The following is a 27,645-nucleotide window of genomic DNA, read 5'->3' as shown; positions in this document are numbered from 1 at the left end:
CCAAATAACAAGCAATTTCCCAACATATTGCAGTCTAGAATAGAGTGACGTTTGGTTGGAAAAAAGAAACATTGTTCATTTGGGAAACGTTTGCCATACATTTTAGAGGCTGGGATATTATGATCGATGAGAAACACCTCAAGTTAAAGAATGAAGAATTTCATAAACCATTTTTTATTTAGAAAATCAAAACCTCATAAATCAGACAAGATTGTTTGGTCAAGGTAGCTTTATTATGCGTTCTGTAACCTATTTCTGCCAGACCGCGATGCAACATACCATCTTTAATTTGATTCAAATTGGTTAATTAACGATAGAACTGAGCAGATGGGACATTCAATTAACAACAGCTAGGAGAGTCCCATTTACCCCCAATATGTTCACTTTCTAAATCTTTTTGCATAACATTGATTTGCACTACATTACCTACACATCCTTGACCAAATAAAACATGCACTCCTTTTAAAGAAGACATTGTGAGTGAACAGCATGGGCTTGATATGGCATCACACATGATATAGCAAACAAACTAGGAGAAAACAATGTGCAACTGGAATTTATTGAGGTATAATGAACATAGTGGAAAACAAATCTAGTGGCCAGGTGATCTGTTGAGTACCTGAACATTGCAGTTAAATTTAATGTACTGGGCAAAACCAAATTGTATTTCAATAAAAAGGGGCTTTGTGTGAACAGTAACTGTGTGACTGATAATTAACAATGAAATGTGACATATAATCACAAATATTAGGTAAAAGCAGGTTACAGGCGCTATCTGGTAAAGGAAGACACACTTTTGCTAACATTTTGGTTTTTAGAAAGTAGTGCACTAGGACACTTTCTTCATAATCAAACTGTGCCACGTCACTTAAATGTTAAACATTCTAAATGTTGAGCTCTCAGAAGGAAGGTCATTTTCTTTTTTAAATAATGATTTTCATAACATGGTGTGAACTGAATAGATTGTTTAAATGACCGACAGAACACCACTTATTTTTAACAGTTCATATGGGCAGAGGTAAAAAGACCATGTCTCATGTTGCTGAAAATTACTTTCACATGTATTTGTGGAGTCACAAAATTGACGGGGGACTATTTTTTAATAAGCAAATATTGCAAAGGCAACCATGTATTTAAAGAGTGCTTAACATGGTTATTACCCAAGTCCACTCACACAACATAACTATCCCACTTTTGCTAAAATGAACCATGTCAAAAACATTGAGTTAAGGACTAGCCTTCCTTCACCACAGACCTACTAGTCAAGGAGGCAGAACTGCCATTGTAATGGCAGCACTCCGCTGCAGACAACATTTACTAAAATGCTTACTAGCATTATAAGGATACAAATTCAAACACATTCTGCCACTTTTAATATCAGCTTTAGATGTTATTTTCCACTATGGTAAGGATTGATGAGCCAAAGAGGGAGTCCGATTTCCATGAAATACAACTCGTCAATGGATTAAGCAGCTTTTTTGAGTCATGAAAACACATCTGCTGCCTACTTGCAAACCATTAAATAAGGCTCCCTGCAGAAACTGTAAAATGGTGAGGTATTGTGACAATGGTAACCATGTATTTATGTCCAGTAAACCTGAGGTAAGCATACCAACTGTGCAGGTTGTGATCAGAAAATGAAATACAGTATCAGAAAAAAACAACAATACAAGGCATTTCCAGTAAATCAAGTATTCAACATTAACCATCTACTTCAGGATTTTAAATCTTAAGCAGTAAAATAATATATTATAAAATGTTTATAAAATAGCAGCACACGTGACACAATACAGCTAGGCACTGTTAATGTGATAAGGAATGAAACAAATCATAGCATTTTAGCAGCGCAGAAAGTACAAAATAATACAAAATGAATTCTTTTTCTAACCTCTTCTGGCCCAACTTTGCATTGCCTACACATAAAATGTTCTTCAAAAGGAGAATATTTTCTGGGTTGCATTTTTTTGTTCTAAGATATGCAAATATTTGTAATGAACAGCATATGCCAATTCAAAATCTATTTGTGCAATAAAATGCATGCTGCTAGTATTAACCGAACATCTAAATGGAGCAGACACATTTTTTTAAATCACCATTTGACCATCTGTCTTTGCGGCAATCATTCGGTTTAAAACGTATGCGTGTTGGTGGTGTTCAGTTTAAGTGGAAATCAAATAAAATACTTTTCATATGCTTTTTGTCTGGAATGTTGCGACAGAAATTTTATTTAAAACCGGTGCTCATAATGCCGTCAACACCATAAAATCAAAATAACAAATTACTTACCTGTTTTTATTGATCCCAAATCCCAGACGAATATACAGGGCACCCTTCCATATCTGATCCTGCACATATTCTGGCTTCCCACAAATTGACACATTTACAATCAATTATACTGCTGGGCCAAATATATTTGCTCCAACTAACAAGCCACATAAAAAAATGCAAACAGATGTAACTAATACAAAAAAGTCTGATTTTCCTTTATGTACTTAGAATGTCTTGTTTGCCTTCAGTCAACATGTGTTTCAAGCATACTAGCTCTTCCTCAAGGCTTCATATACATTGGTTGAATGTAATAATTTTGTGAAAACTGCTTATATAAGCTGTGTTACTCTGTAGAGACTGTTCGTTGTTCCAGAATGGAAAACGCCATACATTTGTTCTAAACACATCTGTGCCTGATAACGCTTAAACCAAGGCATTTCCTTAATGGAGAAGCTGGATCCTGCCATAGACTGTAGTCCCTTGAAAAAATGCATATTTGTTCCCCACATTTCCTCAGCACGCGTCCTCAGTCCCCGGATGACGTTACTCTTCCCAATGCCACCAGTGCTTTTCCTGCAGTTATTGAATTCTATCACAGTAGGATAGTAAGCAATCTAAGCTAGGGGGTGTAAAGAATGCTAAAATTAAAACATGTAAACTCCTCTAGCCTTTACCATAAGAAATGCACATGAGCCCACTCATTGAATAAACATCAAAAGCAGTGATTTTATGGAGAAGCTGGATCCTGCCATAGACTGTAGTCCCTTGAAAAAATGCATATTTGTTCCCCACATTTCCTCAGCACGCGTCCTCAGTCCCCGGATGACGTTACTCTTCCCAATGCCACCAGTGCTTTTCCTGCAGTTATTGAATTCTATCACAGTAGGATAGTAAGCAATCTAAGCTAGGGGGTGTAAAGAATGCTAAAATTAAAACATGTAAACTCCTCTAGCCTTTACCATAAGAAATGCACATGAGCCCACTCATTGAATAAACATCAAAAGCAGTGATTTTTCTGGGGAAACGGGGTGCAAAAGTAAATCCTATGTCAAGTATGGGATCAGCACAGGGGTTACTGTGCTTTGTGAATGTTAATACCGTTGCCCAGGCACCAGCAACTACACTTGCAGATTTCTCGGATTAGGATGCTCTTGGTAAATACTAATACTGAAAAAACAGCCACTGAGTTAGCCATCTTGGACCAGTTTCCAAATTCATCCATTTCAAAAGAATATCAAGCAAAATGAACGTAGACACCTTTGCTTTTATAAAATGGTGTATGGCCTGCCATAGACCCAATTCTCTCTTAGTAATACTTCTCTTCATATGCAACTCACACAGCACCCTTTTCCCAATAGAGGAATATATATATATATATATATATATATATATATATATATATATATATATATATATATATATGTTTGAATGAAATGTAAAACATGTTTACCCAAACAGACTCTCTAGCCTCGCAGACATCCAGAAATCATCTAGAGATGGACTAGGAAATTGGTGTAGCGGAGAATAAAATCAGCATACACCCATCATTTTGGGATCCAAAGCATTTGAATAAGAGTTTCAGCACACTTGCTTCTCTCGGACTTAGCTGAAGAGCAGCGCCATGCTGATATTCCAGGCACTGCTGAACAAAGCAGTGTGACTCTTGCAGGTTTGGTTAAAAATGCTTTAGCTCATGGTTATTTTTCATTCAACAGATTTGAGTCAAATACTATCTGACAGGAAATTCAAACTTAATGGACCAGTACTAAGTTTTATTTCAAATATTTAAAAGGCAGGGTATATGTACATGCTTCAAATGTTTACATGCAACTGATCTGTATACTGTGCTACATTCATAAAAAGGTGGTGATTCAAAAGTGCTCATCAGATCTACAGAATAATCTATGAACACTTCCTTCTGCTTTACTGGCTGGCCAAAAGAATGAGCCAGTCTCAAGGTCATCTGTAGATCATTGGACGCCAAACCCTGGATAGAAGCTTTCATTTACCGGTATTCTGGGACTTCGAAAACCTGGCTATGGTGTATAGAATCGAATAAGATGGCTCAGTGGGGTTTGTGCTCACCGCTGAGATCTGTGTTTGAGCTGCAGGTTTGAATTCAGGCAAGGCCAACTCAATCATTAATTTTTTTGAGGGTGTTAAAGGAGTACTAACTTCATTCGAGTAATAACTGTATATAAAACGTTCTATTTACAGTGATTTTGGAAAAGAACTACGTAAATAAATGTCTGTCCTCTGTGCACACTTAGCTTACCACCAACTCTTGTAAGGGAAGGAAAACATGTGTGGGCACCTTTTGTTTAAAGAGAGTGCAGCAAAGGTCCATGAAGTAGCAGAAACAAATGGTCATTCGCCAATATCTACAGCCGGCAAGGTTCCGATTTAATTTTACTGCTTTGACCCTTACAGCCCTAGTTGCAAAATAGATTTAATCCCCTCCAAATTATGAGGATAATATGTAAGAATGAACATTGAATAAGCGCAAGTAATACAATAGTTTACCAACATTACATTTTAGATAAAAGTCCACCACTACCACATCTAACGTTTGGACCCAAGGCCGGTTTCTTGGATTCCTCTTCAGGGATGTGGAAGCAGAAGGAAAATTGCTGAATTACAATCGCAGAATATATTTTTTCACTTTTTGTAACCACAAACCTACAACTTTGGATGGGGCATATATAGTAAGGGCACATATAGGAAAGGGTTGCAGTGTAAGGGGAGCTGTGGGGTCTTAATTGTTGCAGTAAATAACAGTGCTGAAATCGGCACAGGCAAAATTCGGCAAAAGTGTAATTTGGCAACCAAAAAAAAAAAGCCATATCATAGATCCAGAGCATGATAGGAGCACATTTTCTGCAGACTGCTAGTCAATGTACTGTGAAGGAATTCCGTAAAGGCTAAAACTGCTTGTGTTCAGTATATCTGAAGACATGTTCATAATAATTCAAATGGGCTTTATTCCTAAAAAAGGTTTGAGAAATTGAATGGGTGGGGCAATGCCATTTACCAACCTTCGCATTGATGTATACTGGGAAACTAACAATATGCTTCACTTGATAAGGGAGTTCCACATCAGGAGTGGAAGATTCATGTATACTCCTAATGGTGAAAAGAGCTCTAGCAAAGACCACCTTATTTTGTAAAAAGTCCAGCAATGTTGTGTTAAACTATTCCTATCAACATATCAAAATAATTAAAAGTGTTTTTTGAATAAAATGGTTTATAAAAACGTTTCACCGTTACAGCTCCCCCTTGGTTTTATTAGCTTGCACGAGTACATTCTTGTGAAATTCTGGAAAACTCATGCACTAGTTATGGATATTGCTTTTTACACCAAAGAGGCAATCCGAGTTTTATTCCGTTTTTTCATGCAACAAGGTTTTCTCCAAACAAGATGCACATTTCTTCAGTGTTGATTAATTGGGATGATTTTACTAATTTCAAAGTTTTATATTCATTTTATTTATGCAATCAGCTTACATAGATCCCACGACCAGAGAAGGTGCTCGAGGATTTTACGAACTAGGACAAACAAAAAAAATAAATAAAAAGGCAGCGGATAAACAGCGTTTTTCTTTTCAGAGGTTCAGTTTTCTATCCACTATTTTATGTAGTTTTAAAACACTTTTATTCAAACCATTATTTTGAGGTAGGGCACGAAAGCTTCCTATTATGCACTCTTAATTTATTTTATCAGCAGCAAGAAACAAAACATCTTTTCGATAGGGAGTCCAACTGCCATAATCCTCTAGAATCATAAATTGACAGTTAGGTACCATACGGAGATGGAGAAAGGCTTGCACTTAAACGTGGCGCTTTTGACAAAGCAACATCTTGGGCATGTAATGCTTTTTAACAGCAACTTTAACACCGGAGGTGTAAAATGATCACTTCTGGAGCCTTAAGGTGATCTTGGTGCTCTAATCAAAAACATGCATGTTAATCAACACCACCTGAAAAACTAATAATTCACCACGGACTACATTGTACAAATGCCGAAAGGTGAGTAAATCAAAAAGGGATTTCAGCCATCGAGTGCACTCAACCTTTAACGCATATCGATAGGTTTTAGGATCATCTGTGACTGAAATATAATGTGCGTCAACCTTTGATGACCTAGTTAGACATTACATTATTTAACATTTAAAACTTGATGAAATGTGATTTTAATGACTGCCTCTTATGATTTTATCCCAATAAACCTTGACTGGCAAGTGCCATGTTGAAAGAGAAAGTCCTCTTTTTCTGGTACTGCAGTTAGAGATTGTGATTGGAGTTGAAAACATGTGCATATGACAAAGTACTACTCTGCATCAGTGTGGTGAACCCCAAACTATTGCATAGGCATTATCGCATTCCCTAGGGAACGGATGTTTGACATGGATTTGTTCAGGCCAAACCCCATCTGAGCGACATCCACATAACATGTATTTTTTGTAACATTTCACTGCATACCATGAACAGGGAAGCAGCTTTACGTTTATTTGAGAACAAACGTCTTTTGGCTATTGCTCATCTACTTTTCATATAGATTAGGGGCTTGCACCATTTGGAGCTCCGTATGTTTTCGAAAACAACTCAACCCAAGCCACAGCATAGTCATGGGGAGGAATCATGTGAGCTATATTTCAAAACATCTGGAAAGTCGGAGTTTGCAGGCCCTATCGGAGAGCCTATTATCAACTGAGTTAAAATACGATCTTTGGGGAAAAATAACTCCGACTGCATTTGGACATGGACTTTTTGGTCATTCCTAGACACATTTACCTCGGTTGGGCAAGGAAGCAGAGTCCTCATTGTCCAGCTTTTGAGCAGAGACTGGGTGCTCCATTACTTCAGGTTTTGCCCAGATACAGCCATCTTCCATCTCCTACTATCCTAAAACAATTTTCCACGAGGCTTTTCCATTGTGATGGGCTATGTATGAGGTGTGCTCATCCTAGCCCTACAAATCAAACAACTGGAGGAAACGCCTGGAATGCACAGGAAAGGGGTGCAGAATCATCACACCTAAGCCTTCTGACCCCGTGGAAATTGCTCTGACTTTATATTGTTATCCTCTGGCCACGAGCTGACCCAGTGCTAGCCATAAGAGCATGGCTATCTCTAGCTCCAATCACACAGCCTATCGACCTTGGTAGTGGGTCTTCTCAGCCCCCTACCCCCAATTTAATATGGTGCACTGAATGAGGTTGCGATTGCCTACTGTGACCCTCTAAACTGTAAACTGGTCAGTACTTCCACAGGGGATGTGTACTGAATGTGCAAGGCCCTCTTTACCTGGGACGAGCTCAGTTACTCCAACAGTTGACACAGCGATAGAACACTTCCTTTTCTAAACAAGGGTCGACACTTGCAAGGGTGTGGATGAAGCATGGTATGAATGGCAGGAAAACCATCTACATTTTACTTGTCCCTTGGTGAAAACTCTGCATTTAACAAACTTCAACAAAGAAAAAGATGACTCACATATTCACCCTAAAATCTTTTATGGTTGGGTGCAGGGAGCAAACAGCTTCTTGGGTAATGCCAATGCTTCTAGTACCGAGGGTATCCTACTTAAGACAACCCCAATGTTAAGCAATCTAGCAGAATCCCAATCACTTGGCACATGTAAGTTTCTGTTTTGAGAAGAGTGTAACGGATGGACAATACATAGTTTCGCTTGACAGGCCCAATCAACCCTTAAGAATATTTTTGACTCCAAGTTCCTTTCCAGGACTGGTCAAAGCAGGGGCCATGTGGCCAGTATATGCACGAAACAGGTTCTGGTGATAGCCCTGTGTGCGTCTGACACCAATGGATCTTCTTTACCAAAAATAGGCCAGTTTGACAGGGGCACCTTTTCAAGAGAAGGTTTATTTATGATAGGCTTAGATGGCAAGTCCTGCTCATCGTTTTTACCAGTTTGAGTGGTTTGGGTAAGGGTCACAAAATACTTTTAGATAAGTAATATCACTGAACGTAAGGGGCTTGCAGAACCGTTCAAGGATTCCATATAGTGTTCATGACTCTTCCTTATAAGCATACTCTCCTGAGGCAGATTCAGTTTTCAGTGTTAGGCAACCAGCTCATATCACAGGAAATTCAGAGCCAGTTGAAGAAAGGAGCCATAAAAGGTTTCTTTTCTGGTTAATCCACAATCCATTTGGGCTCCTTGGTGCAGAACCTATCCATAATCCATGTGGGCTACTTGGTGCAGAACCCATATACCCTGATCGAAGTAATGACAAAAGTGCTAGGGATCCGATCTCCAGTTTCAAGGGAAGTACGTCTGCGGTCAAGCAGGGTCATGAAAGGCTCAGGCAAGACCTCATAGTGCTGGATGCCAGCTGTTCCCCAAGAGTTTAACAGTGGGAAAAGAAGTCCAGAGGTTTTGGAGGCATATGGTCATCTATAATCAGAGGACAGGCTGTGAGAGTCCTTCGAGGATCCGAGGACCTCATGATGGTAAGCATGGACCATCCATTTACGAACAAGTCCCTAATTCCCTGTCACTGGAGGAGATGAGGCATATATTCTCATAATGCCCCCTCTCCCCCCTGCATGGAAGCAGAGGGTCACCTTCAGAGGCCCTTTATTCTACCCCAGGAATTAAGGATTGCCATAAATCAGGAATGTTCCCTACACAACAAATGCAATTTCTGACTATGCCTTCATGTGCCAAAGTTCCATTTCATAAAAAGAGAATGGAGGAGGGCGCCACCTTTACTAATTAACCCCCCACTCCCAACATTGGGCCCAGATAAAATAACTTACTGTACTTAAATAAAGGTGATATTGCAGGGCACACTTTATTACCGAGATCAACAGAGAGTGAAGGTCAATTATTTACTATCATGGTAGGTCATATACAGATAGAATATCTTTGATATTAGAAGTACAAACTAAGTTATTTCTTACTCAAATAAAGTAATGGAATGGCAGAGCAGTTTTTGGTTTATCCCCAGATATACACTTAGAACCTGATGCAAGTCGGCCAGGAAGGGATGGTCACTCTGGTGGCAAGAACCCTTCACCAGAGTGCCATGTTCTCCAAATGAATCGAACACTCGTATACATTAGTTTCTTGCAGTACAAGTGAAATAAAAGTTCTATTGTTCCATCTTACTTCGCACTGACAAGCATCAGCTGTGTTCTACATCAATAGACGTGGAACACCACAATCAAGGTCTCTTTCAAAAGGTGATACAGATATTTTGGGACCTGTACCATCCATACCAAATTAAGGCCCATGCAATTTCTACTACATTCCTACAAAATGGTAGCAAATTGGTGCTCCAGAATTTTGCAGGTTTCTAGTGAAAGGCATATTTTCTAACCCATATAAAGAAAAGACAAAGCTATTCATTGCAGGGATTTCTGTACTCATGGTCCATAGCCCCCATAGTTTTGGGTATCTATAGGGAAGGGACCAGAGCCTTTTGCACAGCAAAACTACAGAACTTTCCCTTTAAATGTCGTGTTGGGCTACAGGGCACAGCAGTAGGCTGTGATGTTCTTGCATCTACCCATGTACACTAACCTTTTTATGGGGGGGATAGAGGGCAGGGTGTGTGTGGCCAAAAGGGACTATGGACTAGGTATGCTTTTCTTACTTCTACATACATTCCTTTCCTCCATGCTATGGGAGCTGGAGAACCATAAATAGCTCAGGGACGTGGATCTAGCACCCTAACCCAAAAGGTTCTGTAACACAATTGGACCACATTTTTGCATTTGCTCTGGAACCTGTTCCCATGCTTGCAGAGGTCCAAGGGAGAGGCCATGTAGCCGCTTTACTGACCAAATCCTAGAACATTCCATTGAAATGTTACCGTTGCACCTTTGCCCTTAATGCTTGTGCGTGAAATGCTTTGGGAGAAGGCAGTTCGAGTTCTGGAAGCTTCCAGGATACAGGGCACCGACCCATCCTGAGATCATAGCTTTCAAAGCCTTTTATCCTGTCCTTTGTCTGCCAGAAGTGCTGAAATGGCTATCAGGTTTTCTTAATGATTTTGAACGATCTATTTAGAATTTGCACGCTCTTCTGACCTCAAGACATTGAGCAGTACTGTCTCTCCCTGTGATTGTAGAGAGGGAAAGAACAAGGGCAAAACAATCTCCAGACTGATATGGAAGGGCAAAACCACTATGGGGGTGGAAGGCTGTATTCGTTTTAAGAACAACTTTGTCTTTGTGAAAGGTCGTAAAAGGCTCAGAGGAGGAAAGGGGTTGAATTTTACTAATCCTTCTGGCTGATGCAACGATGACCAGAAAATCAGTCAGTTTCCTATGCCACTAGCTCAATATTAATTGAAGCTAATGGGTCAAATGTTTTGTGAGCGAGAGCACCCAAAACCACTTTAAGATCCCATGAAATATGTGGACTAATTGCAAAAGACCGTCAAAATATCTTTTGATGACCAGATTTGCTTGTGGACAAAAGAAGCTAATTGGAGGTTCTGTAAGCTCCTATAAACAAGTGTTAAAAAATGCGGCCTTGATCCCTGAAGCAGGTATGCTGTATAGAATAGGACATCTTCTAATGAGGAAGGCCAAGGATCAGGCCAACTTTCAAGCATCTAGTGACAAACACATTCATTTCCTTTGTTATTGTTGCTGAGTAGATCCGTTTTCTAGCTACTTGGAAAACAGCCAAATTCTTGTTAGAAAACCCAAGGCCAACATAAACTAACATTTCAGGAACCAGGCTTCTAAGCACACAGAGCAAGGGGTGGGGTATAAAACCTGTCCCCTCTGTTGACTAAGAAGGCTCGGGGACAACGAGAGAAGAAACAGCCCATCCTGCTTTAGTAGCAATTGGCCAATTTGGAATCATCAAGATTAGTGAGCATCAAGGAGTGCTCCGATATTTTGACAGAACCCTGTTAATTAGAAGAATGGGAGGGACTGTACAAAAAAACTTTGTCGTCCTAAGGAATGTGTAGGTAGTCACCCAGAGGTTCCAGAGCCTGTCCCATCAAGGATGAGCAGAGGTGACGTTTGAGGTTCTGACTGGTTGCAAATAAACACTTCTGGAGCCCACCAAAGCTTTTCCTGCAGAACTTAAAACTTGAGCTCCAACTCATGGCTGGAATGCGAGAGGCAAAGGGGCCGGTTGGCTTTCTCACTGGACTCCCATGTGAGATGAACAGCCTGAAGTGTCACGTGATGGAGAATTGCCCACTCCCACATTTGAATGGTAGGAATAACAGAGGGGAGCAGACCGTGTTCCGCCCCGTTTCTTTATATAAAACATAGTTATGCTGTTGGTTCTTAATACTGAGGACTCGTAAACATGCTTCTAAAGACCTGTTTGTAGCCATTCTCTCAAGAACATTTATGTGGAGGACTCTCGTTCTGAGAGTATCTGAATGCTTCAGTGTCTCACCTCAGCCTTTAAGGCACAAATCCAAAGTTATTACATGTTGAAAGGAGGCTCCTGAAAAGGAGTCCTGATTAGTAGATTCTGATGGTTATTCCACCATTCAAGACCTGACCCAAACTCCTGCCCATTGGGAACTTTGTCCAACAAGCGGCAAGCTGAAACGGAGGGTGCCTCATCTGCCATTGAGTAAAAGGAATAGCCTATGTGCAAGAGGTTAGGAGTCCTAGTAGGAGCTGAAACCATCAGTTTGGCTCAAACAAGGGGGATGTAGGTTCATTCAGAAGGATTGCTCAATGCGTCAGGGAAAAGGCTCAAAGATGCCATTTTACAAGAAACCAGGAGGTCCATGTGGAACAAATGGCGTGGGCCGAGTCTGGGTTTCTGTTACCGTGAGACAAAGGGGGATTTTGGTTATGAGGAATATTTGGATACCATCACTTTGCCCTTGTGAGATCACCAGCTGCAGTTTAGAATGGGCACACTCAAGCTTGCAAGTTTCACAAGCACTTTCCGGGAAGGTAATATGAAATTAAGCCCACTGTGCAAAACCTGCGAAGAACCAATCACACATTTTCTGCTTCTCTGTGGCCAATTGCAATCACTAAGGGCACAGTATTTGAAGGCAAGAGGCATTATTAGTACCAGAGAAACAATGGAATGTTGTAAAAATACAACTGAATTACTGGTAGTGAGACTGGCGGCTAAATATATACATCGATCTTGGTTACGTAGAGACGGCCATTTGAAGGCCGCAAGTGTACAGAGAACAATAATGTACACAACCTTATTTGATATTGCACCTTTTGCCCATTTTGCACAGCCCATTTGTGCCCTTGTAAAAAGGTTTACTCGGGAAGGCCTTGTAATTCAATAGAATGAGCTGAAAGATTCCATATAGACTTTGAATAGCATATACGCCATTGGACTTGCACAAGCACGTCTCTGCAACCCAAGTGTATAGAGTCCCTGAAGATAGCATGTTATCCTGCGATTTAATTTTAAATGCGATCAATGCACTTGATCAATTTTGTAGCAATGAATTATGATTAAATTGTATTTTGTTTAATGTAAATTGGTCACTTGTAAATGTTCGTTTTATGGCCTACAACGAATAAAACTTTTTTGAACTGAAAACACAAGGCAGATGTTTGTTGGCAACACAAAGTGATTATTAGATATTTTGAGGCCCTGAAACCTCTCGAGAGTCGGAACAATTCTCTGATCTCTGATATCCATCAAAAGCTGAGGTTCTAATTGGGGGAGAGACATGACTATTTCTGATCGACAGAAAAGCCTAACTTGTACAGTAGATCTAACATGCGTTCGAGAGCCCCCTGGGTGAGATTAGACAATTCTGCATGGATCAGCCAATCGCCGGTATGGCTGGACATGTACTCCTAGAGACAAACAACAAGCTACTGGACTCATCTGCTTTGAAAATTCACACCGATTGGGAGCACTCAGTATTAAAAAATAGCATCCCGCTCGAGAGATTCAACACATTCTTGTGCATTGTTGCAATAGGAATGTATTAGTATGTGCCCATGAGATCTACAGAGTGTAACCAATCTCACTGGTAAAGGTCAGTTCAAATTGAAGCTGTTGTAACCATCTTTGATTTTTCAAGTGAAAGAAGATTGAGAAGAAAAAGATCCAATACTGTCCTCCTGAAAAAGAACCACCAATCAGATTTCAAGGAATGGAGGAGATGATGTTGGAGAGGGGTGAATGGCCTGGTGGTAGCCAAAAGGAATCAGAGCAGGCCCACAAATCTTCTGAAACAGCACACTAGCTGTCTTTGAACTCTGAATGGATTTGGACGACAGTGCTTCATTGATATTTTTAGGACTGAGTGGTTGTAATGACAGAAGGGAAAAAACCCTTAGTGGTTGTTCTTGGTTGCTTATGCCTTTGCCCGCTAGGGGATCAGTCAGGCTGTCAATTTCTTTCGTGATACCCACAAAATCAGCCAAAACCATGGGATCTAAACATTTTAGCAGGACGGCCTTGATGTTGCAAAAGTCCTTTGTGGAGGTTCTGTAAACACTGTAAAAAACGTAGCCATCAAATTGGAGATCTTCTATCTTCAATCATCATCTGTAGATGAATGAAATCAATCCGTACCCTCAAAGGGTAGATGGATTTTTGCCTGAATGTCCTTTTTGAAATGGGAAGTTCTCACCCAAGCAGAGCAACACATGTAGTGTCCTTAGACACATACCCTTATATACTGTATCTCATGATGGCTGGTGCATGGGAAATTATGATGTCATGACCTATTAGCCTTGTTTCTTCTAGACCGAACTTGAAAGTCACTACTTTATCCAAAAGCAGAAACTGTCAAATCACAAATGTATTTCCATAAGCATCGATTAGCTGCGGCATGCCTGACTTCTGAATTCGCCTGACGAAGATGAAGTGCGCCATACAAATAAAACGTCTTGCCTTAAGAATTTAGTAGTTTATCCTCCTTGGAGAGTGAGAGGATGACTGCTCCACAACTGAAGAAAAGAGAACAATAAAGTGCCAGCTGCCGTCACAGAAGATTGAGGCCGAGGACTCGAAGAAAAATTGTCTCAAATTGAGCGGCATCAATTTTCTTGTTGGTGGGTTGTTGCTACAGTAAAAACATATTGCTGCATTTCCGTTCCGGACTTGTTTGTGGTTTGTAGTGAAAGATACACCAGGCAAATGCCCGGGATCAGATGAAACATCTTCTGGAACATGATGGCCTCTTGTATGCCCCACATTCTGATGTGAAAAGCTTTCACAGATAAAAAGGCACATCCTCTTCAGTATTAGCATGGTCATCTATTGGCCGCTGAAACATCCATGCCCATAGGATCAGAATTAATTAGCGATTGGAACAGTGATGGGACTGATTGGACTTCGGCATCACTGCCACCCCTCAAACCAGACAAGGGAAATGGAATAAGGTTAAGAAACTGGAAAAGCAGGAGAGGAAGGCTGAGGAATTGGAGGAGGCTAGTGCAGGCCTGTGAGGCTGTGTAGGCTAAACAGATACAGACAACCCCCTTAATAAGGTATTTTAAATAAAAATTTACCAGGGCTTCTGAATACATTAATCCGTCAAAAACCTACATTCCGAAGAAACGGTTTATGTTGCTGATGTCAAAGTCCATGTTTTGGAGAGGTAGCCGGTTGGGTGTCTGTGAGGAGGCGGTGCACCATACCTCACAGAAGAGGATGATTTGGATAGAAGATTGACAAAACAGTAGTTATAGGAGATCAATAAACCACAACAAAGGATTCTTTGCTACTGTTGGAGCCACAGTAATTGGAGTAGAGCGTTGATGTGATGAAAATGACTCTGGTGAGGAGACCTAAGATATTGCCTTTGTGGTTTGTCTCATCACCTAGGCGTCCTTCCGTTTGTTCAGATGCTGGGCCCCATGATTGGGAGTGCTGTGATGCACTTTGCTTAAGGAGTGTGAACTGTCTGTACTAGGCCTCTAAAAATAGTCGCTGTATCCAACCTAATAGAGATGCGAGGAAATGTACTCAATGCGGAGCTTGGTACACTATACCTGGGTGGGTCCTCGAGCTACACCCTGGTCACTGAAACAGAACCCTCAAAGAAAACATTAAGAAGGTCTATGAACATCGGTCTCATGGAGCCTGGTCGATGTCCCAAGCGCAGGCATCACCTTGGGTCCAATGTTCAGTCCTCAGCCCTCCCCCCTCAAAAGGGACTTCAGGGCGAGCACCAGTAGAAGCAGCTGGGACATCAGGGAAAGCCCCAGTAGCATATTGGCTAGCCGCAACAAGTCTTGCAACGATCAGCCGAGAGGTGCACCTGAGCAGGGTGCCTTGCCAAGAAAAATACAATTTACCTGCGAGTGACCATTCTTTTCTTTAAATGAATTTGGTGATGTGCATAGGAGGCATTTTTCTGAAGGTTTCCTCCCAACAAAGGAGCCTTTGTGTAGGACCCATAAAGAAAAAGCATGCAGAGAAACCGGTTATACCTTATATAAAAGAAGAGGCTAGTGTTTGCAAGGGCAATCAGAAAAAAGTAAGGGAAAAAGTTAGCAAAAAAAATTAATAGCCCAATACGCTACGCATAAGCATGCAGCACTGCTGAAGGCGGAGGACGGGATTGACTGTTGCAGGTGGGTGGGGTCAGCGGGACTAGCCACAAACAACTCTGCAGCCATGCAACAAAACGTTTAAAAGGGGAAGTTGGATATTATATTTTTGGCGTGCAAAATGCTCCAGTCCCATCCCTTTGACAGACACTTATACGTGTGGATCAATGGGAAAATAGTCAATGTGCCAAAACTTCAAGAAAATACCAGAGCTTTATTATGCAATGTTGTACGAAAGATTATCTCCTGTCCTATTTCCTGGGATCAATAGATCCCTTGATCATATGCAACAATGATTTCTAAATGCTGGCCTACATGTCACTAGATGGCTGGCAATATCATAAGCCATCTTTAATAATCTTCCAAGTGAACCAGGTATTATTTTAAGCATTCCTCGAAAATCACTGTGTATATTGATTAATCAATTTTGCTGCTCTTGAGGCCGAGATGCACACAAAATAATTGCAGTTGACTATCCGGTCGGGATAAATCACGGAAGTACAAGATACACAATTGAAGTTGCAAATCAGAGTAAAAATGCAATAGGTCTTTAACCCTATGGGGGAAGAAATCGGCCTGAAAGAGTTGGGCTCCCTCAGTGCTAGACATGTCTGCTTGATAGCACATTCTTCTCTGACAGGAGCAACTTTGCTTTTGCAGTGTCTACAGTGGAATCCAGAAAATGTATTGCTTCTTTTGATGCAGGTGTCAATGTTTTTTCAGACTGACTTGCAACCCCAAACTTGCAAGGGAGTTCACCACTGTGCTCAAGTCCGTCCCTATCTTTTTGTGGGAGTTTGTCTTGATCAACCAGTTGTCAGGGATGGATCTTTTTCACCGTCCTCTGCTGAGCAGCCACCACTGCCATGCATTTTGAGAATACCCTTGGGTCCTTTTTTTAGGCTTTTTTAGGTTGAAAGTGAGGACCTTGTACTGGTAATGGTGATCTGCACCCTAAAACTCAAACATTGCGTTTTTCTATCACCGTAATATTGAAATAGGCACCCTGCAGGTCTACTGCACACATTCAATCCCCTTTCATTAGGTCCGGGAAGATTGTCTTCTATTTTGATATATTTGCCACTTGACAGTCATAAATGGGCCTAATATGATTTGGGCATTTTTTTCTTCTCTAGGAAATAACATGACTAGATTCCCTTTTCCTGCTGCAGTCTTGGCATGTTTTGTTCACAGAACCAGTCTGTGCTGGTGTTGACGAGATTGGTTCCAGGGTTAGGGGTGATAGAAGGAGGTGGTTTTGAGAACATTTAAAAGTAACCATTCTGTAAATGTTTGAACACCATATGGTCTTTGGTGGATTTTGGCCATCCTTGATCATCGATCCACCTCACCCACCCCGCTCTTTCCATGAAGGTGCTGAGACATAGGGCTAGTCCAAATGATTCTGCTTCTAGGTATCAAGGAGTTTTACTGCTGCTGCTGAAGGGTGTTGCTAGCCCCTTTCGGTTGGTACTCCTAGTAATGTGGCCTTGAAAGCTCAGCTGTTGTAAGAAGGATAATGGAGCCTGTTGCTAGGAATACCTCCTGGATTTATAGGGAGGACCTAAAATCTCCTGTTTTAGGGTCACGATCAATGGATTTCAAAATCTCAGATTCGGTTTTCATTCGCTTAACATAGTCAGCACATGACTGGAAAAGAGAACCATGACAATGAGTGTCTGTTGATTTGCATCTGCAAATCTACCTTCAGATCCATTAGCCTAGACCACGAAGATATTTTAATCGGCAGCCCATGACAGCAGTTGTTGGTAGATCTTTCAGCCAAATACTTGGCTGTACTTATGACCTGGGTTGATACAGTAGGCCCCTCTTTCACCATCTCTAGCAGCTCCCATTTATCCGATGGCAGAAACCCAGCCAGAATATCTTCAGCCGATTGTAGTGGCAGTCGTGGAGTAAACACTTTACCCTGCTGTGTCCATTCTTCTACTCTCCTATGGTGGCGGCGGCGAGGAAGATTGGGAGGGTAAAAATGTATTTTTAGAAGCTGAAGCGATTAAAGAATCTGCTGTGGATCATTCTAAGGGAAAAGGTTGCTTTAATCAGGAGCCCCATTTGTTTCCTCCCACCTTTCTGTACAACTTTTGAGAGTGCTGTAAGTCTGCATAATTAGCCAGCTGCCCAGGGACCAGATGCATCAACTGCTTCACAGCTTCTCTAGGCTGTAGGTATTAAACATGTACATATGTTTCTGCTCTTGGAATGGAAACCAGAAGGTTTACTTTTAGGACCACCCTTTTATGGACCGCTGTGAAGTTCACAATATCAACTGTTGATAAGATTTTCTTTGGAAGCGATTCAGGTGGCTCAAGATACCAGTTGCAGCATTCAAATGAAGAATCAGTATTCAAAAAGGTATAGGAGATTGCCTCAGAGATAATAAGGTGGTAAAGTTATATACTGGAATTGTAGGTTATGGCGAAGGCTTCCTTGGCTGCTCTGCGTTTTTCAGATTCAGTGTGACCGGTCATGCCGTTAGGTCAAAGATTATGGTCTCGACATTGTGATAAAGGTTTTGTTGACCGTCAACCTTAAAAAGAGATGGGGCGCCTCTTGACCACAAGCCTTCTGTCATCGATGATGGTGCGGGCAGTGTCAATGGTGTGAGACCTGTGCTGATGTTGAACGGGTCACTGGATTAGCCTTCAACAACCGAATAGCGACTTTGACCTCTGCCCACAGTCACAGTGAAGTTTCTGGTGAGATGCTCAGTTACCCTTGGGGGTATCAGAATGAGCCCTTCTGGTACTGGCACACCCATAGACCTCCTGCCTTTATGATTTTGAGGCGGATAAGCCCAGAGAAGAAGCTACCGCCCAAGTCTTACACTTTAGGGCTCTAGGCCATGAGCATCTAATGACATTTTGGCAAATTAGGCATTCCACCAAGGTGCAAGTCTGGAATGCAACCAATAAAGAAAGCATGGTTGTCCTTACTGGATCTTTAGCTTCCAAAGAAGGCATATGTGTCAAAGTGCCAATCTGTAGGGAAAAATGCACAGCAAAGAGGAACACCTGCCGTCAGCTAAAAAAGAAAATAAAAAAGAAGGACAAGCTAGATGGTAAAAAGCAAAGGACGCTGAGTGAAGCAAAATTCAAGAAGGAAAAAAACTTAAATTCTCTCAAAAGCAGTTTTTACAAACAGTACACGTGTTCCGAGATCCTCCTCACAGGACAGGGAAAAAGAACGGCTTCCAACTGCCAACGCAGAACATGATGAAAAATCAGGAACAATCTGCCTTGAAGTGGACCACTTCACTTTGTGTAAGCAGACCCATTAGCCTCAAAACTGTTCTCAGTTAGACATCTCTAGTGTAGCAATACCTCATGTAGGCACACAGATACAGATGTATTCTAGGAGTGGGGGGCAATTAGAAAGACATTAGTATTCAGCTTTATTTATTGTTATTCAAGAAAGAGTTTTACCGCCATTGTTTAAGTGTGAACATGGGTGGAGCTATTCAGTGCCGACAAATTGAATGACCAACCCATGATTAAGAAGCAGCTTTTCCTCAACTTGGTGTGGTTTGCAGTCTTTAAGCCGATGCGGACAGTACAAGAGGGGTTATTCTTCACAACTATTTTCTTTAGAAGTCCCTTTTGACAGTCTTCTGCAACCTAGGCAAATCTGTTTTATGGGTAATGTTCTAGGCAGGGATAGTTACCATGGTATGTGGGGCACATTCTGCTAGGTGTGTCATGGCTTCTACGGCCTTAAGGTCTGGTGCTTATTTAGAAGATACCATCCGGAATATAGACTGGGCAGGTGAAACAGTGTACAAAATTCTGGCCTCTCTACCCTGCCTTAAAATTACAATGTTGCTAGTAGTTAAAAAATAAAATTAAAAAAAAGACAAAAAAAAAAAAATAAAGTTCACAATTTTATCAAGGCAACGGAAATACAGCATTATCCCACTGCTTGGCTGGTTTTGGGTAGCCCATCCTAATTACTCTTACCGTATGTTTATTTAATGGTAGCACATCTTATTGAAGCAAGGTGTGAATTAGGTGTGCCCCATATAAAATATCAAGCCAACTTTGGTTAATTTGGTAATTTTTATATTTTCTAACATAAATTAATTAGAAAATAGGGGTTTGCATCTGATTTTTCACGATGACTAATGCAATGATCTTGAGATGTGCATGCATTGTCATGGTTCAAGAGCTTCTGGAGCGCCCACTCCTATGTGAAACAAGAAAAATATTACTTGCCTAGAACACCATTTTTCAGCTTATACCAGTTTTAAATTTGCAGGCTTTACATATTCGGCTATCCAGTAGTTGGTCCAAAGTAAAACACATGGGTTTACTAAATTTTTAGTTAGGCGTCAACTTGGATGGATCAGTAATATAATGGCTAAGTACACCCCACATTACCGCTACTTTATGCTCACCTCTCATGGGTTTCTTTCCGTCATTGGTTCGGTCACACAAAAAAGCAGAACCCCAATGCTGAGATAATAGGACTTTGGAATTCAGCTTGGATCATCTCTGACACAAAGAAAGGTGCAACAAGTTGGTTTTGCAGTAATAGTGCTGGGGTATGTTGAGTAAACAACTGCAAGTCAATTCGGTTTGTGGTGCAACCGCTATATGGCTTGTCCATATAAGGAAGAAAAATTAGCACTGAGGGAAGAAGAGGAAATGTCCTATGCACTTCATAACACAGACGAGTCAGGCGATGACAACATCTATTTTGAAACACAAGAGCTGTCCCCAAAAAGTCAATATCAAGCTGGCTCGGTACCACCGTCAAAGGTCAAAATATAAAAACTCTTAGAAAAAAGGAACGGTACATCAACGTCACCAAAGACTTCATCATCCAAGACAACATTTCAACATTGGACGTGGTCTACAAAAGGTGGTAGGTCAATGTTTTTAGACAAGAAGGGGGCCAGCATGTAATTTCCTAGGAATTCATGAGGAAGTCCAATAGAGGTTTTATCTGTTGGTACCAAGGCACTGCTCAACGTTGTAAAATATATAGATTTAACTTGTGGGAATTAAAGATATGGCACAGAGGAATACCTCTTTGGGAGTACCAATTACTAATTCTGCATGTTAGGATGTGAAAAGAACACAAAATAGTCACCCTAAATATATTAAGGGCAATTATAGAAAGGGCTGTTGACAAGGACTAGGGACATTTTTTATTGTAGAGAAAGAGGTACATTCTGAGGGATTACAGTATACTTTAATTTTTGCACTTTCGAACCTACCAGGAGAGCTTAACTTCACAATCTTCCTTACTTTACCAGACCATACATTTTATGCACAGGAGACCTTTCTCAGCCCTGCCAGTGTTCCAAGACAAAACATAAAATACAGTGAACCAGACTCCACCCAATACACATCTGATAGTGTGTTGTTTCCCGGATGCCATTACTCAGACAGTATAAGGTTTCTAGGCTATAGTCCGATTACCAAGCAGCTAGTAATACTGTGATCGAAGAAATGGTTGAAGAAAAACCAAATGCAGTTTACAAAGGAAGTCCGAAGGGGCTAATCTATCCATGCAGACTCCACGGGCAATAATAGATATGGATGACCAAGGACTCACGCAAGTTCATGTTATCTCTGAAAACATGCTAGAAAACTGGTTCATTCTTTACACTGGGAACTAGATTAATTTATCAACCTCCTCTATTTGAGAGGGTCACTTATTTTGTCCAAATGGTGGATCAAATATTTTTAAGTCACAGGAGTTAGCAAAACAGGCTAGCGGCCATTTCTAAATTTATAAACCAGACAATATTGTAGGCAAGAAAGAAGCATGGTGTCCCTGGTACAAAAATTGGAATGGCGTTGTCCTTTGTCCTCTGACCCTGAGTAAAATGTATTTATTTTTCACATTTATAAAGCATGCTAAACTAAGGGCATCAAGGCGCTGTTACCACATGTTACATGAGTTAATCTCAGGGTGTTCGTAGCAGGGTAAAGCCCCGCTATTCTGGAAACTGGTTCTAATGAAAAGGAGTATAGGACTCACCCACCAAAAAATAATTAAAGTCTTTAGTTTGCTTGCTACGTGAATCTAGGTCGGAGTGCACATAAAAGCTGCTTTCTGTGGCCTTGTGTTATTTCAGCAGGGGTCCTAGTCTTGAACACTATTAGGAAAAAGCTGATGGGATCACGTGAAGATCCCAAAAAGGGCGAGGAGCCTTAGATGAGGACAGAGGTACAACACTCCACCCCCCAAATTGATGCCCCACTATAGAATTAGAGCAGGAAAAGAACACAATCACAATATGTATGGGCCTTGATCAACTCCAGGTAAGACCTGTATGAATCTTCCAGTACTCTTGAGCAAGCCAGAATGCGACAAAAGACAAGATAGTCCACGGAATGACACCAGGCGAATGAGGTCTGAAATCTATGACCCGGCTGGCCAGTAAGGTGCTATCATAATAAGGTTGCAGTTCTTAGACCCTGTGTACTTCGCTAGGACCTTGGGAATCACTAGAAGCAAAAGGAAAGGCATCAGCTGTCTGGACTTTACAGTTTAATGTGTTTCCAGTGGGACGTAGTTTTAAGTATTGTGGTGAACAGATCCCAAGCCGCTGAAAATCATTACATTGTGACGGTTTCCACTCATGATGTAGTAAACACAGCTGAGATTTTCTTCTCAACAGCTACTAGGTGAGAGGCTTTAATGGGAAGGCCCCAGCAGAAAAAAAAGCAACTTCAAATTTGCAGAGCTAGATGACGGGGTACAGATTTTATGTTCCATCCAGTTTGTTTTTAGATTACATGTTCGTGGTGTTTATGTGGAATGAGAGAAGGATGGGAAGAAACCTTTCAATGCTAGCCAATGACTTTCAGGTCGAGAACGTATGTAGATCTAAGTCCAGAGGCAAGCAAAGGTTGTGTACTTGGATTGCGAGTGACAGAGTGAGGTTGAGCAGGAACTGAAAATTAATTCACTAGCGGAAAGTCGTTCACTCCAACCAACAGAGGAGAGCCCACTTGATAGAGGCGCAGAGTATCTAACCATATTCCTGATCTGGGCCGAGTAACAAAGTCTCAGCAACCGGATCCTAGCAAACAGAAGTGCTAGAACACACAAGGACATCAGGCTCAGGAGATGCTGAAACCATTAGGTTTGCCATTTGGTAAACTTAACAGAATGGAACAGGTCATCACGCTCAAAAGGGAAAAAGCAATCTAATACTGCTTGAATGTTGCAGCTCTCATCCAGGTCTGCTTCTTGAGTCCAGGCCGTGGTGCATTCCTCTTGCAGCTGTGTGAATGTGGCGCATTGACTGTCCATCAACCTGCCTTGTCTGCATCAGACAACTAAAGATGATTAAGCAAGCTGCTTTGAGAGCGTCCGATTTACTGCAGCCATGATACCATCAGTTAGGTTGTCATAGATACAGTGATGCACTTTCATAAATCTTTTTCCTATTGAGCTTAGCAGCTTTTCCTCTATGCCGAGGGGATTTACTGAGGCAGAAGAGCAAGTACCAGGTTGTGGAAAAGATGAAAACCAACAAAGAGTTTTTAAATCCTAATGCCTAAGTTAAAACGAGAACAGAGGCAGTTAAACATGGAATGGTAAGGCATGCGATGGCTTATCCAGGCATGAAGTCAACCCGCTCTGTTTTTGAAAATTAACTACTATGGTAGAGCTTAAAAGTTCCAAAAAGTCAAGGATGGAAAGTTGATCGTTTACAATACTTTCTGACCCGTGATTGGGAATGGGGCTTGGTTTATAATTTCTAAACTTCGATGATGTCAAGAAGAAAAAAAAGATTAAAAAGTATGGAGTAGACAGACATAAGCCCCAATTAAACAAAAGATTCTCTGCTATCCACACGTGTGACGAGAACTAACAATTGAATAACTGTCTGGGGAGACCAGCTGTAGTTACACTTTGTTGATGGGGCATCCCATTCTAGGTTAGGCTCCAATTCCAAACCTTAGGGCTTACAGCGATTTTGCAAACAGTTCTCTCACCCTATTGTCCAGGTAACAAGAACATGAATCACCCTGCGGTCAACTGTAAGTGGTACTTTGCTGCTGATGGAACTTAACATTGCAGGATCTTTCACAGTAAAATCGATGTGTTGGCATCAAAGACAACTTTGCTGCCAACATAAACTGGCACACATTAAGATCAAGCATCACCGTCCTCTTGTCTTAAAAAAAAGAGAGAACCCAGACTAAATTGCCTCTTGTGTACACACTTAATTAGCACTTCTAAACAAAACAATTTGATTCCATTTACCTTTTCCATAATTGAAGAAAAAAGGAACAGGCAGGTTTAGAAACTGTTTTAACAACAAAGCCCTAGTGATAAGGAAGGCAGATAAAGCTGAAGAACACATTCTAGACCAAATTCATACCTTACAATTGAAACAAACACGCTATACACAGGCAGCTATTTGGAAATCAAGGCAAATCCAATAGAGAAAAAACTTCTGAAAATACAATTTAAAACAGTATTGAAGGCTTCATAAAGCAGTCTTGGTTATCAAATCAAAATCTTTTCAACATTACCCTGAACAACCTTTTCTGAGATGTGGGACAAAAATGGAGCCTCACCACCCCAATGTTAAAATACAAAAGCGGCTCTAAGATTAGAGATATAGTGATCCGCAACAATTTCCAAGAAAAGACCTCAACAAAGACTGGATCTATAAACACCCCTGCACGATTCACTCCTCATATGTCATCTTTAACATACCATCTTACCACGAGATCCAAAGAGATTGATCCAATTTGATCTTCATTCCTATGTCAAAAAATTTCACAAAGTGGATCAGTCAGATGGTTAATATGATCGCTTGCCCTTGCAATCCAAGATGCGCGAGAAACCATCATAAATATAAAGAGAATAAAGGAACAGACTGCAATAGAAGTAATGTATTAGCAGCTCCATGGTATAGAATGTATTTGAAAAATGCCACGGTAGTGAAAGCTGCACATGGACAATCATCCAAAAATTAAACGACAGGACAACAAAGCTCAGATAAAGAAAAAGCTGAAACAGACCAAACCCCAATTTCCCTCGACAAGGAATCATAATGCACTATAATGAGAAAGTAGAATAGTAATGGCCCCTCTGTGGAAATAGGCTAACTGCAGCTCTTCCCCTTAAGTCTATAACCTGGTGGCTGAAACTGTAGTGAGGATACAGCTATAATATATTAATTTATTAATCAGTAGGGCTATTTTTAAGTTAAATCTTATAAGGAATAATACTTGAACTGAGAGACAGCATTATGCAATTTTTCCTCATATAGGAGGGTGGTCAGGGACCAACTGTTTGCAAAGGCTCGTCAGAACATAAGTCCTGGATGAGGGCCAGAAATCAGAGGACATAGTGGGGAACATCGGTTTTGACCATTTACTAAAAGCCTACGTGAACAGAGACGATGGTAACAGTGGCCATATTGTACATTCAGCTACATGTTTGCAGCGTTCCCTTTACTAAGTTCTCACACAGAAAAACTAATAGAATGGAAAGTAGATGTCAAGCCTGATTTAGGAGCCACACACCAGAGACGTAAGGCATGATTCAATAAACAGAGGAGCATTTGTGAAAAGGAAAAAATGTTATCGCTTCCAGATGTGCTGTGTTCAAATTATAATCAAAAGGACACAGTATTAATACACTTTCATGTTTAGTCCTTACAGCTAATCAGGTGAACGTCCATGTGTTCACAGAAAGAGTGAAGTTACTTAAGTGCTATTAGGGAGGGGCCCTGCATTACTCATTCCATAGGAAAGGGACCCACTCCCTAATTACGACTGGGGAATTTTTAAAAGACGTGCAACACTCCTCCTGTAACTTTGTTAAAGAGGATATGTATCTGTAACTATGGGTCACAATTTAAAAGCAGAAGCAGACCAGGAGAGAACTGTCGCCATATCTAATACGCAGGTACAAGAGTATGCGTGTGTGGCAGAGAGCAGAGTTAAGAACATAAGCAGGTACAAGAGTATGCGTGTGTGGCAGAGAGCAGAGTTAAGAACATAAGTACTTAATTATGAGCATTACCACCAAATTAATTACTAGTAAATTGTATTTTATAATTTCAACCCACCAGGTGCTTATTGCCAGGAATCACTGGAGTAAAAATAATGCATTTCCCTTGGAAAACTATTACCGTCAAGTATAATTAGTCCTCTGATGAAAGCCTGGGATTGACCTCAAGGACGGAAACTTGTTAACAGAATATATGGGAGATATAAATGAGTATATTTAACAGAATGAGTCCAGAGTGTGCATGTAAGTCACTGTGGATTGATAAGCAAGTCTGAGCACAAGATATGCAGTCATATCTCATTGTACCTGTGTATCGCTTAAACTATTATACTGAAGTCAAAACATCTTGGCTCAAAGATCTTGCAGGCATCACAACTAGATGAATCATGGTTAGTGTCATGTGCAACATGCCAATGTCATGATTGTCATTGGTGAAGCCCTCTTTGTATATTTGGAAAAGTTGAACTGTCCCCCATCTTGCCCCCAAATAAATCACTGAAGAAACTTAGAATAAAGACATTAAATCTCCTTAATAATAGCAGCAATGGAGGATGATTAATCAAAAGGTTTAGGGGACTAGTAAAAGCGAATGAGACTTCTATGTAAAGAAAATGGTTTCCTGGCGACACAGAAGACTCCATTTAATGATTTCTGGCAAATAAGCAAAAATACTGTTAAAAAACCATGTTAGAGAGGCAGTATTGTTCAAAAGACTGACACGGTCTCATGAATAAAGGATTCAGAGACGAAGCAGAGGAAAACATCTGATCTGAATGACAATGTCAAACTTTTTAATAGTGTTCCTGGACCTATACATACTCCTTACGGACAGTTGTAGCATTTACGTCCGCTAGAGCATGTAAATATATGGCAAATGCAAAGTTATCTTTCCTCAGCCCTGTTAAGGAATGCTTAATATGTCGACTTTGTCCTCAATTGTATATGAAGAAATACCATTTTGCCAGTTATACTCTAGTCATTAGACCGAATGATGTATGGAAGCTATGCAGGAAGTGGAACACAAAGCACATGTTTCAAACTGCCAACAATTAGGAATGTTCTTTCTTAGGTAGCAGCTATCATTGACAGCACACGAGTCAACATTTTATAAACAGAACCAACCCGAACATTTAACAAACTAAAAAGAGGTACATAAACCATGCCTCTTGTACTTCTCAAATATTTGATTTTGGGACCTCGTCCCAGATTAGTTCCCTTAACATATTATACTGTTTTGTGATCAATGCCATTAAAAGCACCCAAATTTCTCTAAAATGAAATAGGGCACATTTAGAACATTGAACAAAACAAAACTTGTGCTTTTCCCACAAAGATATCCTACAGATTCTAGCTACTTTGTATGGTTTTACATAAGTAATGGATCTCACCAATATATAATCAAACAGAAAGTAAGAAACATATTGTGAGATTTCCTTTCATAGAAAATCGCAGGCAACACATGCTTTCAATAATTCCTTTTTTTTTTTTTAAACTAAAATAGCTTTAAATATTTTCTATGTGCGTGGAGATAAAGGATTTCATTAAAAAAAAGTGATGAAAAGGGGGTGACTTCTGCAGCCATCCTCACAGGTTGATGTCCCTAACATCTGTTGGAGTGCTGGCTTGGTCCAGTTCTTCCACTGTCTTGGGCAGATTGCTTTGTTGCTGCGGATGTCTGCCTTGTCCAAGGTTGTTTATAAGTACAGACTCGATCTGTTCTTGGCAAGATTTAAGGCAATCCTAAAATAAAGAAATTTAGAAATAGTGAAAGGTTTGTAATATTTTTGTTAAATGAATACACATTGCAAGACAAACAATTAGTTAAACATTCACATATTTGAAGTGGACACAGCACAGAGA

General features: G+C 40.6%; 1 protein-coding gene across 2 annotated transcripts in view; it reads right to left on the bottom strand.

The window, feature by feature from the left end:
• Nucleotides 1-211: 211 nt before the first annotated feature.
• Nucleotides 212-27,645, bottom strand: part of CCND2 (cyclin D2) — a 219,277-nt gene continuing 191,843 nt past the window's right edge. For both annotated transcript variants that reach the window (XM_069628298.1, XM_069628299.1), the window contains exon 5: nucleotides 212-27,525. In XM_069628298.1, coding sequence (XP_069484399.1) covers nucleotides 27,370-27,525 — 156 coding nt within the window. In that variant the 3' untranslated portion in view covers nucleotides 212-27,369. The remainder of the gene's footprint in view (nucleotides 27,526-27,645) is intronic.

The sequence above is a fragment of the Ambystoma mexicanum genome, chromosome 12 (assembly GCF_040938575.1).
Source record: "Ambystoma mexicanum isolate Mex_15411 chromosome 12, UKY_AmexF1_1, whole genome shotgun sequence".
Lineage (NCBI taxonomy): Eukaryota > Metazoa > Chordata > Amphibia > Caudata > Ambystomatidae > Ambystoma > Ambystoma mexicanum.
This window is presented reverse-complemented; position numbering and strand designations above follow the sequence as displayed.